This window comes from Elaeis guineensis, chromosome 8 (genome assembly GCF_000442705.2).
Source record: "Elaeis guineensis isolate ETL-2024a chromosome 8, EG11, whole genome shotgun sequence".
Taxonomy (NCBI): Eukaryota; Viridiplantae; Streptophyta; class Magnoliopsida; order Arecales; family Arecaceae; genus Elaeis; species Elaeis guineensis.
Genome location: NC_026000.2, coordinates 126,403,732 through 126,416,193, shown reverse-complemented (window position 1 = coordinate 126,416,193; position 12,462 = coordinate 126,403,732). Strand labels below are relative to the sequence as shown.

At 37.0% G+C, this 12,462-nt stretch overlaps 1 protein-coding gene and 1 pseudogene across 7 annotated transcripts; both read left to right on the top strand.

Moving 5' to 3' along the window:
• Positions 1-756: 756 nt before the first annotated feature.
• On the top strand, positions 757-5,226 carry LOC105049691 (uncharacterized). Of its 7 annotated transcripts, none has more exons than XM_073242389.1 (2): positions 757-1,124; positions 4,350-5,226. In XM_073242389.1, the coding sequence occupies exon 2, from the start codon at positions 4,355-4,357 to the stop codon at positions 5,066-5,068; it is 714 nt and encodes a 237-aa protein (XP_073098490.1). In that variant the 5' UTR covers positions 757-1,124; positions 4,350-4,354; the 3' UTR covers positions 5,069-5,226. The 7 variants fall into 7 exon arrangements, with proteins under 7 accessions (XP_073098490.1, XP_073098489.1, XP_073098491.1 ...); XM_073242388.1 differs by having other exon boundaries at positions 4,347-5,226; XM_073242390.1 differs by lacking the exon at positions 757-1,124 and adding an exon at positions 1,159-1,665.
• A 1,007-nt stretch (positions 5,227-6,233) lies between these two features.
• Positions 6,234-10,052, top strand: LOC105049708 (DELLA protein SLR1-like; annotated as a pseudogene).
• Positions 10,053-12,462: the final 2,410 nt, after the last annotated feature.

Below are 12,462 nucleotides of genomic sequence, written 5' to 3'. Positions count from 1 at the left end.
TCATTAAATTATTTCTTCTCAAAGGCAAAAGAAATTTTTTCTATGATTTTTTCTTTATTTTTTTCATTCTCAGAAGTCTTAATCATGTGGGACGCTCAAAGCGACCAAATAGAGAAGCTTAGATTCATTCTCTTGAGTCTCAATCAAGTGGGAGGCTTGGAGGGGCCGAATAGAGAAGTTTACACAATGGTTATGATTTTTTCTAGAGCCGAATCTAGAAAGTGGGATTGTTCCTCTTTCTAAGAATTTATCTAATTACGAGGATAGAAATGCTACATTGTTTAGATAAAAAATATAATTTGTAATTAAGATCTGATTTTCATAATTTATGTTCATGTACTAAATATTTGTGAGCATTCATTATGTGTATGATTTTCATAATTTATGCTTTATACTAAGTATTTGTGAGCATACATTATGTGTGAGAACAAAATTTTTTAAGTACAAATAAATTTATTTATTTTAAAAAAAAATAAAATTTATGAATTTAAGAAAGATACATAACAATTAGATATTGAAGAAAATAAAAAAAATAATATATAAAAATTTATACTTTAAATCATTATTTTAGGCAAAGCCTAAACCAGTTTTAACAAGTTAAACCACGTATTTTTTTTTTTTTCTAAAATTATGATCAATTGTAGCCGCATTTTTTTTTTCTAAAAATATGATCAATCGTAGACGTTGATTCATCATAGCCCGTATCCATCCGCTTAACCCCACCGCCCCATCTACACCCCTTCAGCCCTCCCTAGTTACTTCACATCCCGAATCGCTCGGTTTCGGTCGCCCACCTTCAAGACGTTCGCACTCCTCTTCCGGGCGTTCGCGTCCTCCTCCCTCTCTCCATCCACTTCCTTTCCCTCCCTCCCCCTCCTCTCCCAACCCCCTCCCGCCATCTCAGGTTGGAGCCGTGGCGGAGGCGGGATCTCAGGTTGGGGAGTCTTCCTTTTCTTTGTTTCCGGCTAGGAAAACAGATCCTAAGGGAGGCAAACTCTAGGATCCGCCTTGCCACTCTGCTTTATAAAGGTTGTTTAACCCTCTCGCCACTCTGCTCTGCTCCAAAACCCCGTCCCGTTGCTCTGCTCCAAAACCCCGTCCCGTTGATTCCTCACCGAACATAGGTAATAAACTCCTCCTTCTCTTCTTTCTTCCTCTGTTTTTTTTTTTTCTTTTTTCTCTGTTCTTCTCCGAGAGAGATGGGAAATCGGGCTGCACGTCGTCGGCAGGGGTTAGCATGGCCTTTAGAGAAGGAGAAGAGTGGGTCGTCGAGGAAGGAGTCGTTGTCGTAGGCGACGATCTGGCCCCCCCGCTCTCCACTCTTTCGGGCGTTCGCATCCTCCTCCCTCTCTCCATCCACTTCCTTTCCCTCCCTCCCCCTCCTCTCCCAACCCCCTCCCGCCCACTCCGACTCCTATCCCGGCGACCTCTCTCTCCGCTTCCCTCCCCGCTCTCCCCTCTCTCTCATTCAACATCCCTAATCCCCCATCTCTCTCGTTCTCCCTGATCCTTCCCCAAATCTGAGATCCCCCTATCTGCTGACGCATATCGACACAAGTCCTCCCCTCTCACTCGCCGGGAAGGACATTTTTTTTTTTTTTTTTTTTTTGTGAATAGATAAGGGATCGCCCTGGAAGAATATCGTTACAGAAATTTCACGCTCAAGTAAGTAAGTTTCAACTCTAGCGGCACTCTATATTATTCTCATAGAAATGTGCTTTTGTAGTTTGGTGCTCTTGACCAAGATATCCGCATGAAAACAAGATGTTCAAAGGTCTGATTTAGAGGTCCCCGTCGTCCCTTCTTGCCTGTCTTACTCCCTTGTCCTCTATTCCCCAAAAAAAAAAAAAACCCAAATGGGAAAAAGATAACTTGGTTCTAATTCTTGCAATTGTTGAGTCGAAAGATATTGTTCTATCTTTCTTCTAGTATTAGCTTATTCCTAGTTATTGCCCAAAGTGGATATTACCAGAAAATTTGAAAATGCAAGTATGCAATGCTGCCCATGCGAGTAAATTTACAGTGTGTTCCCTTCACTCATGCAGTGTTTTATAGTCAATTTTTTCTATTCGGTCACGTGATGTTTTGCATTTATGGGGCATTGAATCCTTTGTTAGTCTGCAGTTAAACAACACTGTATATTATCTTTATGTTATGTTTTTGCATGCTGGTACCTGAATGTGGATGTTGTTGGATATTTTTAATGTGCAAGAAAATTTTTTAGATAGATTCTAAGGTAACCTTGGTATCAGGTGTGGTACTTGGAGCTGAACCAAATTGCATCCATAGGACAAAAATTTTGTATCTCACAATCATGCAGTCAGAAACCATTGACAAAGAGTGATTTAATCCCAGTTCTATTGATGTGGATGATAGCACCAAATTTACTCTCCGCATGCCAATCTGCCTGAAAGTTGTATATTCTAGTGATTAGGCTTGCCTGATCTTTTTCCTTGAAAAAAAAAAGAAGTTACATATCTTCTGTTTCTTTTGATAATATCCAGGTCGGCCGTGGCACATAAGAGAGGGCTAACAAAGTAGCCATCCAATGACCACATACACTTTAGCTCCCACAGAGGAAGAATATTTTTTTCATATTAGGGCAACACATGTCACATATATTGGCTGCTGTTACTACATAGATCCAACATTGAGATATTGTCAATTGAAGATGTCGATATTTTTTCATTGCTTCATTGCATCTATAGTTGTTGGATCCAATACCAGACCATGTTGAGGATAATTAAACCATTAAGCTCCTCACCAACTTTTCATGTATGTGTGGATTGAGTATAGATATTAGTATCCATATCCATTTGCAAGTAACAATGGATATAAATTTTTGTATTTGTTGACATCAATTGGTATGATTACATCCACAAAACGAAATTGACTATGGATATCTGATCCATATCCTATCTTTCCCTGACTCAGTAAAGCCACTTATTCGACCAAAGTTGTTTCATTTCTATTTGGGTAAGATTTGGATCACGTATGTTGAACCAAAAAAATATGAATAGGTTGGATTTGGATTTTGTCCTTGATTCACTTTAGGTCATGAGAACATAGAAATCAAGTCATCAAAACATATTGTTGGCCTTGGGATAAACATGCAATGGACAAATCATGTTTTGTAATAGTCAAGGAAAAAAATGTATTCACGTGACTTGAAATTTTTTTCCCAATTTTCTATTCATCTCCACCTCTATATATTTTATTTTTGAATCTGTACTGTGTCAGGTTTTCCATGGTGCTATATTTGATTGTGTTGATACCTTCTGAGTACTTCTTCCTCCCCATTTCTTTATCTAAGCTTGCCTGGTATGTCTCCCTCTCGCTTCCCCACTCCCACTCCCACTAGCCAAAAGGCTTTTGCCTCTTTTGTGCCACACTGCCTGATTATGATCCCAACTTCTCTTTCATTTTTTGGTTCAATTTTTCTTTTGTTACAGGCAGCAAAAAATAACCAATATAGGAGGTAAATTTGCCTTGTACCATACACCTATGCTTAGTAATCCTGCGCTGGCTTAGGTCTCTTTTTGTGCTTATTTGTCTTTTTGAAAAGAGGCAATGTTTGCTCACTTTTACAGAACAATATCAAGTTTGGGTCTGATCAGATCAAGTCAGGTTTGGGTACCTCCCATCCAAACTTGGACCTTTAAGGGGACTGAATCTAAATTTTTAACCCAAATCCTTGGTGTGTTGGCTCTTTAGTTAGGTAGTTAAAATATCACAAGTGTAATTAGGTCTATATCTTGACCATGGCTTCATCTAAATTCATATATTTTCATAGATTTGCATTGCATGGTCATTTTTTCATTTTTACATTTCTAAGTTTTAAGCTGTTATCTTCTAACGATTTCTTCCATAACTTGATTTAGAAATAGTTTGACATAGTTTTCAGTCCCGGACACTTTTCATCCAGGCTTTATGCTGGCTTTTTGTGTGTGTGTGTGTGCGCGCGTGCGCACAAATATCCAAGTATTAAATAGGGTCCACTTATAGTGAAGCTTGCTTGTTTGGAGTTTCTGGGAGTATCGATTTCTGATGTTTAAAAATATTGACATTTAAAGGATTATTTTCTTTTATGAAGGCTAAATATGCCTGCACCTGAAATATCCTTTTAACTTTCGTTCAGTTTGAGAAAAAAAAGAAGGTTTTGCTCTAGAAGAACATAATGTTTGGCGAATTTATTAGATTTCTTTGATTGCAAAGTCTTATTTTGCATTATACACTTGTGCATGTTGAAAGGGCAATAAACAGCAAAAAGACATTGTGGTAATATTTTGCATCATTTTAGTTTACTTATTTTACTTATTCTGCTTTTGTGGTGAATCTATGAGCAGCAGCAGCCATGAGTGCTTCTTCAATGTTACCCCAAAAGCGACCACATCCTGACTCAAAGCCAAAACTTCCTGCGCTGTCTGAAACCGAGCGTATCCTCTATGAGTTGATTAGGAGCAAGCAAAACATTGGAATATGGACAGCTGACATGAAAAGAGAGACAGGTCTTCAAACCACTGTTGTCACCAAAACCCTCAAGTCTCTCCAAAACAAAAATCTTATAAAAGATGTTGTTAACATTCACAACAAGGCAAGAAAAATTTACATGGCTATGGAGTTCGAACCATCAAAAGAAATCTCGGGTGGTTCATGGTATTCAGATGGAAGTCTTGATATAGAATTCATTAGGATTCTAAGAGAGCAGTGTTTGAAGCATATTGAAAGACTCCAGATTGCCACTATGGAAGCTATATACAAATCCATCCAAGAATCGCGTGTATTCAAAGTTGAATGTACCATGCAGCAGATTGTGGAAATTGTTAATGCGATGGTTCTGGACAAGGAGATTGAGGAATTGAAGAGTACTGGGATAGGAGATTTTTCTAAAGTTCCATCCGGAAAGATTTGTTACAAGAGCTTGAAAGGTAGAGAAGGTCCGAAGATAGGTGCCTTATCATCAATTCCCTGTGGAGTTTGCCCTCGGATAGGTGAATGCACGCCAGATGGAATTATCTCACCAAAGACTTGTGTCTATTACAACAAATGGCTTAGCTTGGAATTTTAGATGTGAACTTGTTATCAGAAGTGCTCTAATGAAGGCAAGCTTTTCAATGTGTTGCTAGCCTTTTTTTGCGATAGTGAACTTTCTCACTGATTTTTTCCAGAATGATGGCTGACCAGCAGGTCCTCTCTGGTAAATCTATAGAAATCTTTATCTTGCTATTTTCTGACTCTATCCTAAGATAAAAAATTGGTGAGATCGATTAATTATAGTCGTCAAGCATACAAGCGATGTCTAGTATGTACTCAATTCTAATCATGTGATCCACGAGAAAATGTTCTAGAGATTTTATTTATTTTTTTAAAAAAAATTGGAAACGCCAAAAATTGGATAAATACTAATGTGAGAAGCAAATTGTAAGGTATATATTATTGGAAATATGTGGTGACATCCATGTGGGCGTACACACTGGGAAGGTCAATGCTCAGGTGACCATCATTGGAATATCCATTATTTAATATTTATATCCCTAAAATTCTTAATTTATTCAGGACTATGTAAATGGTAAGCAATGTCAACTGTTGCAATTTTGCTTCCATAGAATGGGTTCATTTGCAGCAGTTTATCAGGAAAAATTGGACGGATGAACCTCTTATTTGTGATATTGGATCTTTCTCTAAATTATTATCATAATTTTTTATGATCTTACTGTTCCAGTAGACTTAGTAAAGAAGAGAAAATAAAAGAAAAACAAACATTGGATTTATATGTCTAGAAAAATTCCTAGATTGCAATGGCTCGTCCTGTTCTGGTTAGATATTCACAAGAAATTATGTTCATACACCATAAAAGCCATCAAAAAGTCTGAATTTTCTGGATTAAAAAAAAAAAAAAACTGTTTTGTTTATGACTTATCAACTATTTTTGGGGATTACATGGGAGGAAGAAAAATCTGTGTAATAACGTCAAAAGTCTTCCTCATGCAATTCAATATACAACACATAAGAACTCATTGAAAAGGATCTCAAAATTTAGAGAGAAAGGAGCAAGAGAGCAGGAGAAAGTGGGGCATACATGACCCACTGGTAATTTGGAAAATTTTGGTCGGATTGGGAAGCAATGGTGGCAAAATCCATCAATATCCTGATGATTGAGACTTGGGAAAGTGTATTTTGGAAAAAAAAAATGTTTAGATCTCTCATAAAACTGATATTTTTGGTTTTCTGGGATGCCGAGATTGGCTAAAACTATTAAGAAATTTTTCCCAAAGAACACTTTTTCACAGAAGTTTACATATATCGGTTTAGAAAGATTATTGTCTCCAGTAAAGGTAAACCGGTAAAGAATAAGGCCAAATTTCTTGTCTACGGTCCATGAATCTTGATACAAACACACTGATACTAGAGTAAATACGCACCACTTTCACTTTGTCATAAATGAATAGAGTTTATCAAATTGAATATAAAATATCTAGATTGATGGGTTCAGAGTCGTGCATTAAAGCTCCCTGTTAAATACCCAGGTGTGTTGTATTTTTTGAAATATATATATATATATATATTATATATATATATATATATATATATATATATATATATATTGGATTTGAACCAATGACTCCCGCCGTATGAAAGCAATACTCTAACCACTGAGTTAAGTAGGTTATTCACTTATAGGATTATAAGTGAAATATTATTTCTAAGCAATACCAATCTGTTAACAGTAGACAGATCAGAGAGCTATCATATATATATATATATATATATATATATATATATATATATATATATATATCTAAAAATATTATTTTTACAAGGATATCAAAAGTGAGAGAATTATTAAAATTGAAACTCCATTAATGGATAAGGAGAAATGCGTACACTGAATACTACAATGTAGATAAAACCCTAGTGCATGGTCAAATTAAGAAAAAAAATATTATAAATTGTTTGCCCTATGACTAGGTGATAAGAGTGATGGAAACGAGCTTAGCACGAGTATCTTAAGAACAATTCAAGAATTTCTTTGAAAGAAGAAAAACCAATTCTTTTATTGAAATATTTGCGAAGAAAGGGAATACTTGATGATATTCTAGTGGATATTATAAGGTTTTTGGATAAAAAACAGTTTTACGTGAACTTGTGTAAATCTTTACACCCACATTACATGTTATGAATCATTATTGTTGAGATCACCATTATGTCACTGCATAGACAATGATCTTGTGTAGAAATTGATAATTGGCTAACTAACACTCCAGGCCCAATTGATATTTGCTGCTCCTTATGTACCACACCAATCCCCAAATGCCCCATTAGTCCAGTGAATTGAGCATTGATCGTGAATGGTTGGGTTTCTGATAGTAATACCATATATTTAGGATAACACATACTTTACAAACTAAACATTGAGAAGTCAAATATCGTGTTAGACTTTGAAAGATTATGGATCTTGAAATTAGCCAATCAAATCAAAATCCTGTTGTTTGGGAAAGGCTTCAATCAGATATATCTCTTAATCTGAGAAAAAGTAGACGATGAAGATAAAATTGATATAGTAGTCAAAATCTGTATAGCAGACAATAAAATAGATTTTTGATATTTATTTTCATTAGTCACATTTATTTTGAAAAAAAAAACTATCCTATTTGAATTAGAAAGGGAATCTGACTTGAATTGTATTTGGGCAGGTCTTATTAGTATAAATAAAGATTATGTATTAATTAAAAAAAAGATCTAGATAATACTTCATCAAAATTTTTAAAATTTTCTTAAATTTTCTTAGGAGATTTGAGTTGGGTGGATTAAGAAATTTTTTTTCCATCTCTTGATCAAATCTTGCTCTCTTGTCAAAAATTTGGTCCCCATTATTACATCTTTAACGATTTTCCATTTTGACTAATATTGATTCTTCTATGATTATTGTAATCCCATCTCCAAGTATAGATCATCATATGTGATAATTCCATCTACAAATATTAATCTCTAATTAAATTTGATGTAGCCAGTAGGTTCTATGACCGGTTAGATCATGCCAAGCTTCGCAAAAGCCAATAGATTTATGGGTGAAAACTTTAACAAGCAAATGTTCTAGCCATATTTCCTATAAAATTTTGTTGAAGGCCGTATCAAATTATGACTGAATTTCTATATTTGCATTTGAATAATTGGTGTGGTTCTTTATTATAGACTTCTATTTCTAATACAGCTATTCAAATCCAATGATGCAAAGAAAAGTTTGTAGGTGTATTTGACATACTTGAATTCAGATCAAAATTATATATATACCATCCTAAGCCATCAAGACTATGAATGAAATCAAATTAAGAAGGAAAATAGCCTCAATTTTTAAGTAGTTGTCTTCAGTCCTAACTTTCTCTGTCACCTATTGCACCACTCTACCCGAGCAAGCTAATTGTCAATGCTTGTAATACACACAACCAACGGCTTTAGAAAAAAGAGGCAAGGTGCATCCTATGGTTATCATCTTAACAAAATATATAATAAGAAATAGGGGCTATAAATAAATTAAATTGCTTGTGAGCTACTTTGAGTTCGACTCATGTCCAAGTTCAACTCGATTCAGTTATTATCGAGATCAAGTCGAGTTTGAGTAGCTTGAATAATTTTTGAGTCAAAGTCGAATAGTAGGATACTCGATTTGAAAACTCACAAGTCTATTCAAATTTGATAAATTAACAAAATTCATCTGAGATTAAGTCGAAATTACACTTAAAGCCAATAGTTTTAAAAACCTACACCTACACCCTTTATGTTTAGTTTAACCCAAATAGTTAGGCAGTCTGTTAATCCTAATTGGGACTCAAGTGCCACCTAATAAATTTTTTCTGAAATAACCGAAATGGCCCTTAATAAAGGATGAGCAAAATAAAAACCCTTCTCTCCTCCAGTCTTCTCTACCTCCATTGTTCTCTTACTCTGCTGTAGTTCTCATTGCAGGCTTTTCTGTATGCCAAAGACATCATCCCCAGCTACTTACAGATTTATCCCTCCCGTTGAAAATTGGCTTTGCCTTCTCTGTTACTGACTCGTCATCTCTATCGAAACTACCAAGTCCACCCCCAACAGGGTTGCTCCCTTGACTCCAGCTTCTCTGATATTCTTGAGATGCACTTCTACGAGAGCTGCCCCTGCCTCAAGTTCACCTTCTTCACCGCCAACCAAGCCATTCTCGAGGCCTTCGTCGGCTACCATCGCATCCACATCATTGACTTCAGCATGAAGCAAGGACTGCAATAGTCAACATTGATGCAAGCCCTTGCCCTTCACCCCGACAGCTCGTCGTCGCTTCGGTTCATTGGCATCAGCCCTCCCCAGACTGACAACACCGATGCCCTCCAGCAGGTTGGTTGGAGGCTTGCCCAGCTTGCGGACACCATCTATATCAATTTTCAGTATCGTGGCTATGTCGCTAGCAGCCTCATCGACCTCGAAACTTGCATGTTCGAGGTGGAGGATAGTGACCATGGCAACAGCAATGCTGGCATAGACAAGGAGCCGGAAGTGATGGCAGTGAACTTAGTGCTCGAGCTCCACTGACTTCTCACTCGATTAGGGGCACTGGAGAAGGTTCTGGGCATGATCCGAGCGGTCCGATCGAGGATTGTTATGGTGGACAGGCAGGAGGCGAACTACAATGCTGGCTCATTCCTGGAGTGGTTCATGGAGGCATTGCACTAGTACTCTACCATGTTCGACTCTTTGGAGGGTGGTGGCACCATTGCTACAGGAGAAATTATTAGGTAGTGGAGGCAGCCATTGGTGCCAGCATGAGACCGAAAGATCTGATGATGTCGGAAGTGTATCTTGGTTGCCAGATCTACAATATGGTGCCCTGCGAGGGCATAAAACGAACAAAGCGGCATGAGATGCTGTGCCAGTGGCATGGACAAATGACCTGGGCCGGGTTCGAGCCGATCCACCTTGCCTCCAACATGTTCGAGCAATTCAGCATGCTCCTCGCTCTCTTCCTTGGCTGCAATAGCTATTGCATCGAAGAAAAAGAGGGATGCCTCACCCTCGGGTGAAGAAAAAATATCCGATTTGATCGGATAGGCAGGGTGTATTTTAAAATTTATCTAATCTAGCAGTAGTATAACTCTTTATATTTACTTGATATGTAGCTGAATAGGGATCAAATCCCCAGAGATTGTTTGAATCCGATGCCTCGCGAGGCCTGAAAGCATAGGCCCTCTATTTCGCATGCATGCCAAGCTCCTAGGGAAGCGGGATGAAGCCCTGCGCATCAATCTTTAGAAGTGAAGCAAGAGGAGGGAGGAGATCTGATTTTCTCTCCTTAGGGATGCCTAAGATTGGATCCTCATGCCTTCAACCAAGGTGCTAAGAAATCCTACACGCTAGAAAGAAGGGATCGGCTTCCTTTTGTTGTCGCACAAAACTCTCTACCGATGATTAATTTGTTTGTTGCATAAAAACTTCTAACCTCCGGTTGATAAGTGGTCCCCTCTTAAATAGATGTGGCATCTCAAAATTAATCAATGTTCTAAGTTGGTTAGGATTCAAACCCTTGTCCAAAAAGGAATCCCACTTAAGAAAGGAGATGTAAGAAAGAAAGAACACCTCCTCTCTTCATGCATGAAACTTTCACTGTGCGCATACTTATGGGGCAAAATAATATGGTGCCTCCTCTCCTTTTTAGTCAGCTCTCATGAGAGAGAGTCTTAGGTATATGAGACTCTTTAGTTCTAAATCAAATGACATCAGATTTGACTCAAATTGGATCCGATTCGAATCTGATTCGAAGAGCCTGTCAATCCTAATCTAATTAAGATTTTGGTCTAAATCTAATTTAGATTTTTAACCCAATTCAAGCCTAATTAAATTAGATCTAATTTGAAATTAATTAGCCCTTGAATTCAATCTCTCATAAATCTCTTAGATCATTGATCAGATTAATATCATCTCCGAATTAAATCTGAACCTTATATCTAGTGTTAGCTAGATATAGTCAACTTATTTAATTCCATATGATGCTTAACTTAATTTTCAGTTAAGTTAATCTATTTATTCAATCAAGTCAAGTACTTTCAAATTAAACTCATAGATTTGGATTAATTTTTTTCTACATTATCTAACTTGTGTGTGACTCTATAGGTTCGAACACTAAGATGGTAGCATAGGAACTATTTTTTATACTAATCGAAGTTGTCATTTAGCAATGATTCCCGATGTCCGAATAGGTCGAATATATGCAAGGCGATATTCAAGAATCTACGCATATGGTTACCACATAATTCATCCCTTTGATCACGAATGCTCGAGGATGACATAGGGTTTCATTGTCAACCTTGAATGAGTCATCCACATTGTATTCCAATCTTTCAAATCCATCACATGGATTATCCGAGTCCAGATTTTACTAAATTGAAATACAGTGATGTCCTATCTCCTATAATATGGAGGGGTCAATCCCATCTTGGTCCACACACAGACTTTGTAAGTACTTGACTGTACCTAGTAACCTTCTGTCACTGTATTAGAAATGCAGATAGTTCAACACCAAAGTACAGTGAGTTACTTGCAAGTCATTATGACGATCTCAAGTCTGAGGGACACTTATGTCCATATGCTTCGCGAGCTGCTCTTGACAGTAGAGTGCTCCACAGGTGAGTCACTTGTTCAGTGACGATATACCCCTACATCTCATTTGTATGTTATACCAGTATCTCCATACTCCTTGGTTACAAAGACAATCAATCTATATGGCACACAATGACCTGTATTCGATAAACATTATCGTCTTTGAATGACGTATCATTTGATCGCGAACATGTTTAAGAACTATTTGATAAATCTTTCTTTATTAATTGTTATGTAGTTCTAAGGACTTCATCACAACATATAAGTTCAGATAAAGAAGATGTTCACCTTGCGATGAAAAATATCAAATAATTTTTATTAATTCATAATTTATATATAAATTATAAAGAACATAATCGTTAAATGATTGGCTTTATGATATATTTTCTAACAACTCCTACTTGGACTAAAGTCAATCAGTATAGTATCTAATATCCGTCTTCCATTTGTGTTCATCAAACTTTTTAATTTTGAGGGCTTTAGTAAATAGATCGGCCAAATTTTTCTTTTCGTTGATCTTCTGAAGCTCGATGTCACCTCGATCTACGATCTTTCGGATCAGATGGTAGCAGCGTAGAATATGCTTGGTGCACTGATGGGACTTCGGTTCTTTCGCTTGAGTTATGGCTTCAGTACTGTCGCAGTACAGCAGAACAAGACCATTAAGAGAGAATGCCACTCCAAGCTCGTTGATGAACTTCCACAATCAGATAGCTTCTTTTGTAGTATCGGATGCTACAATATATTCCGCCTCGCAAGTTAAGTCAGTTACGGTGTGCTTCTTGAAATTTTTTCAACAGATTGCTCCTCCATTTAGGATAAATACATAACCTGATA

Coding starts and splice junctions, on each gene's coding strand:
- LOC105049691 (XM_073242389.1), top strand. CDS start 4,355: ATGAGTGCTTCTTCAATGTTACCCCAAAAGCGACCACATCCTGACTCA.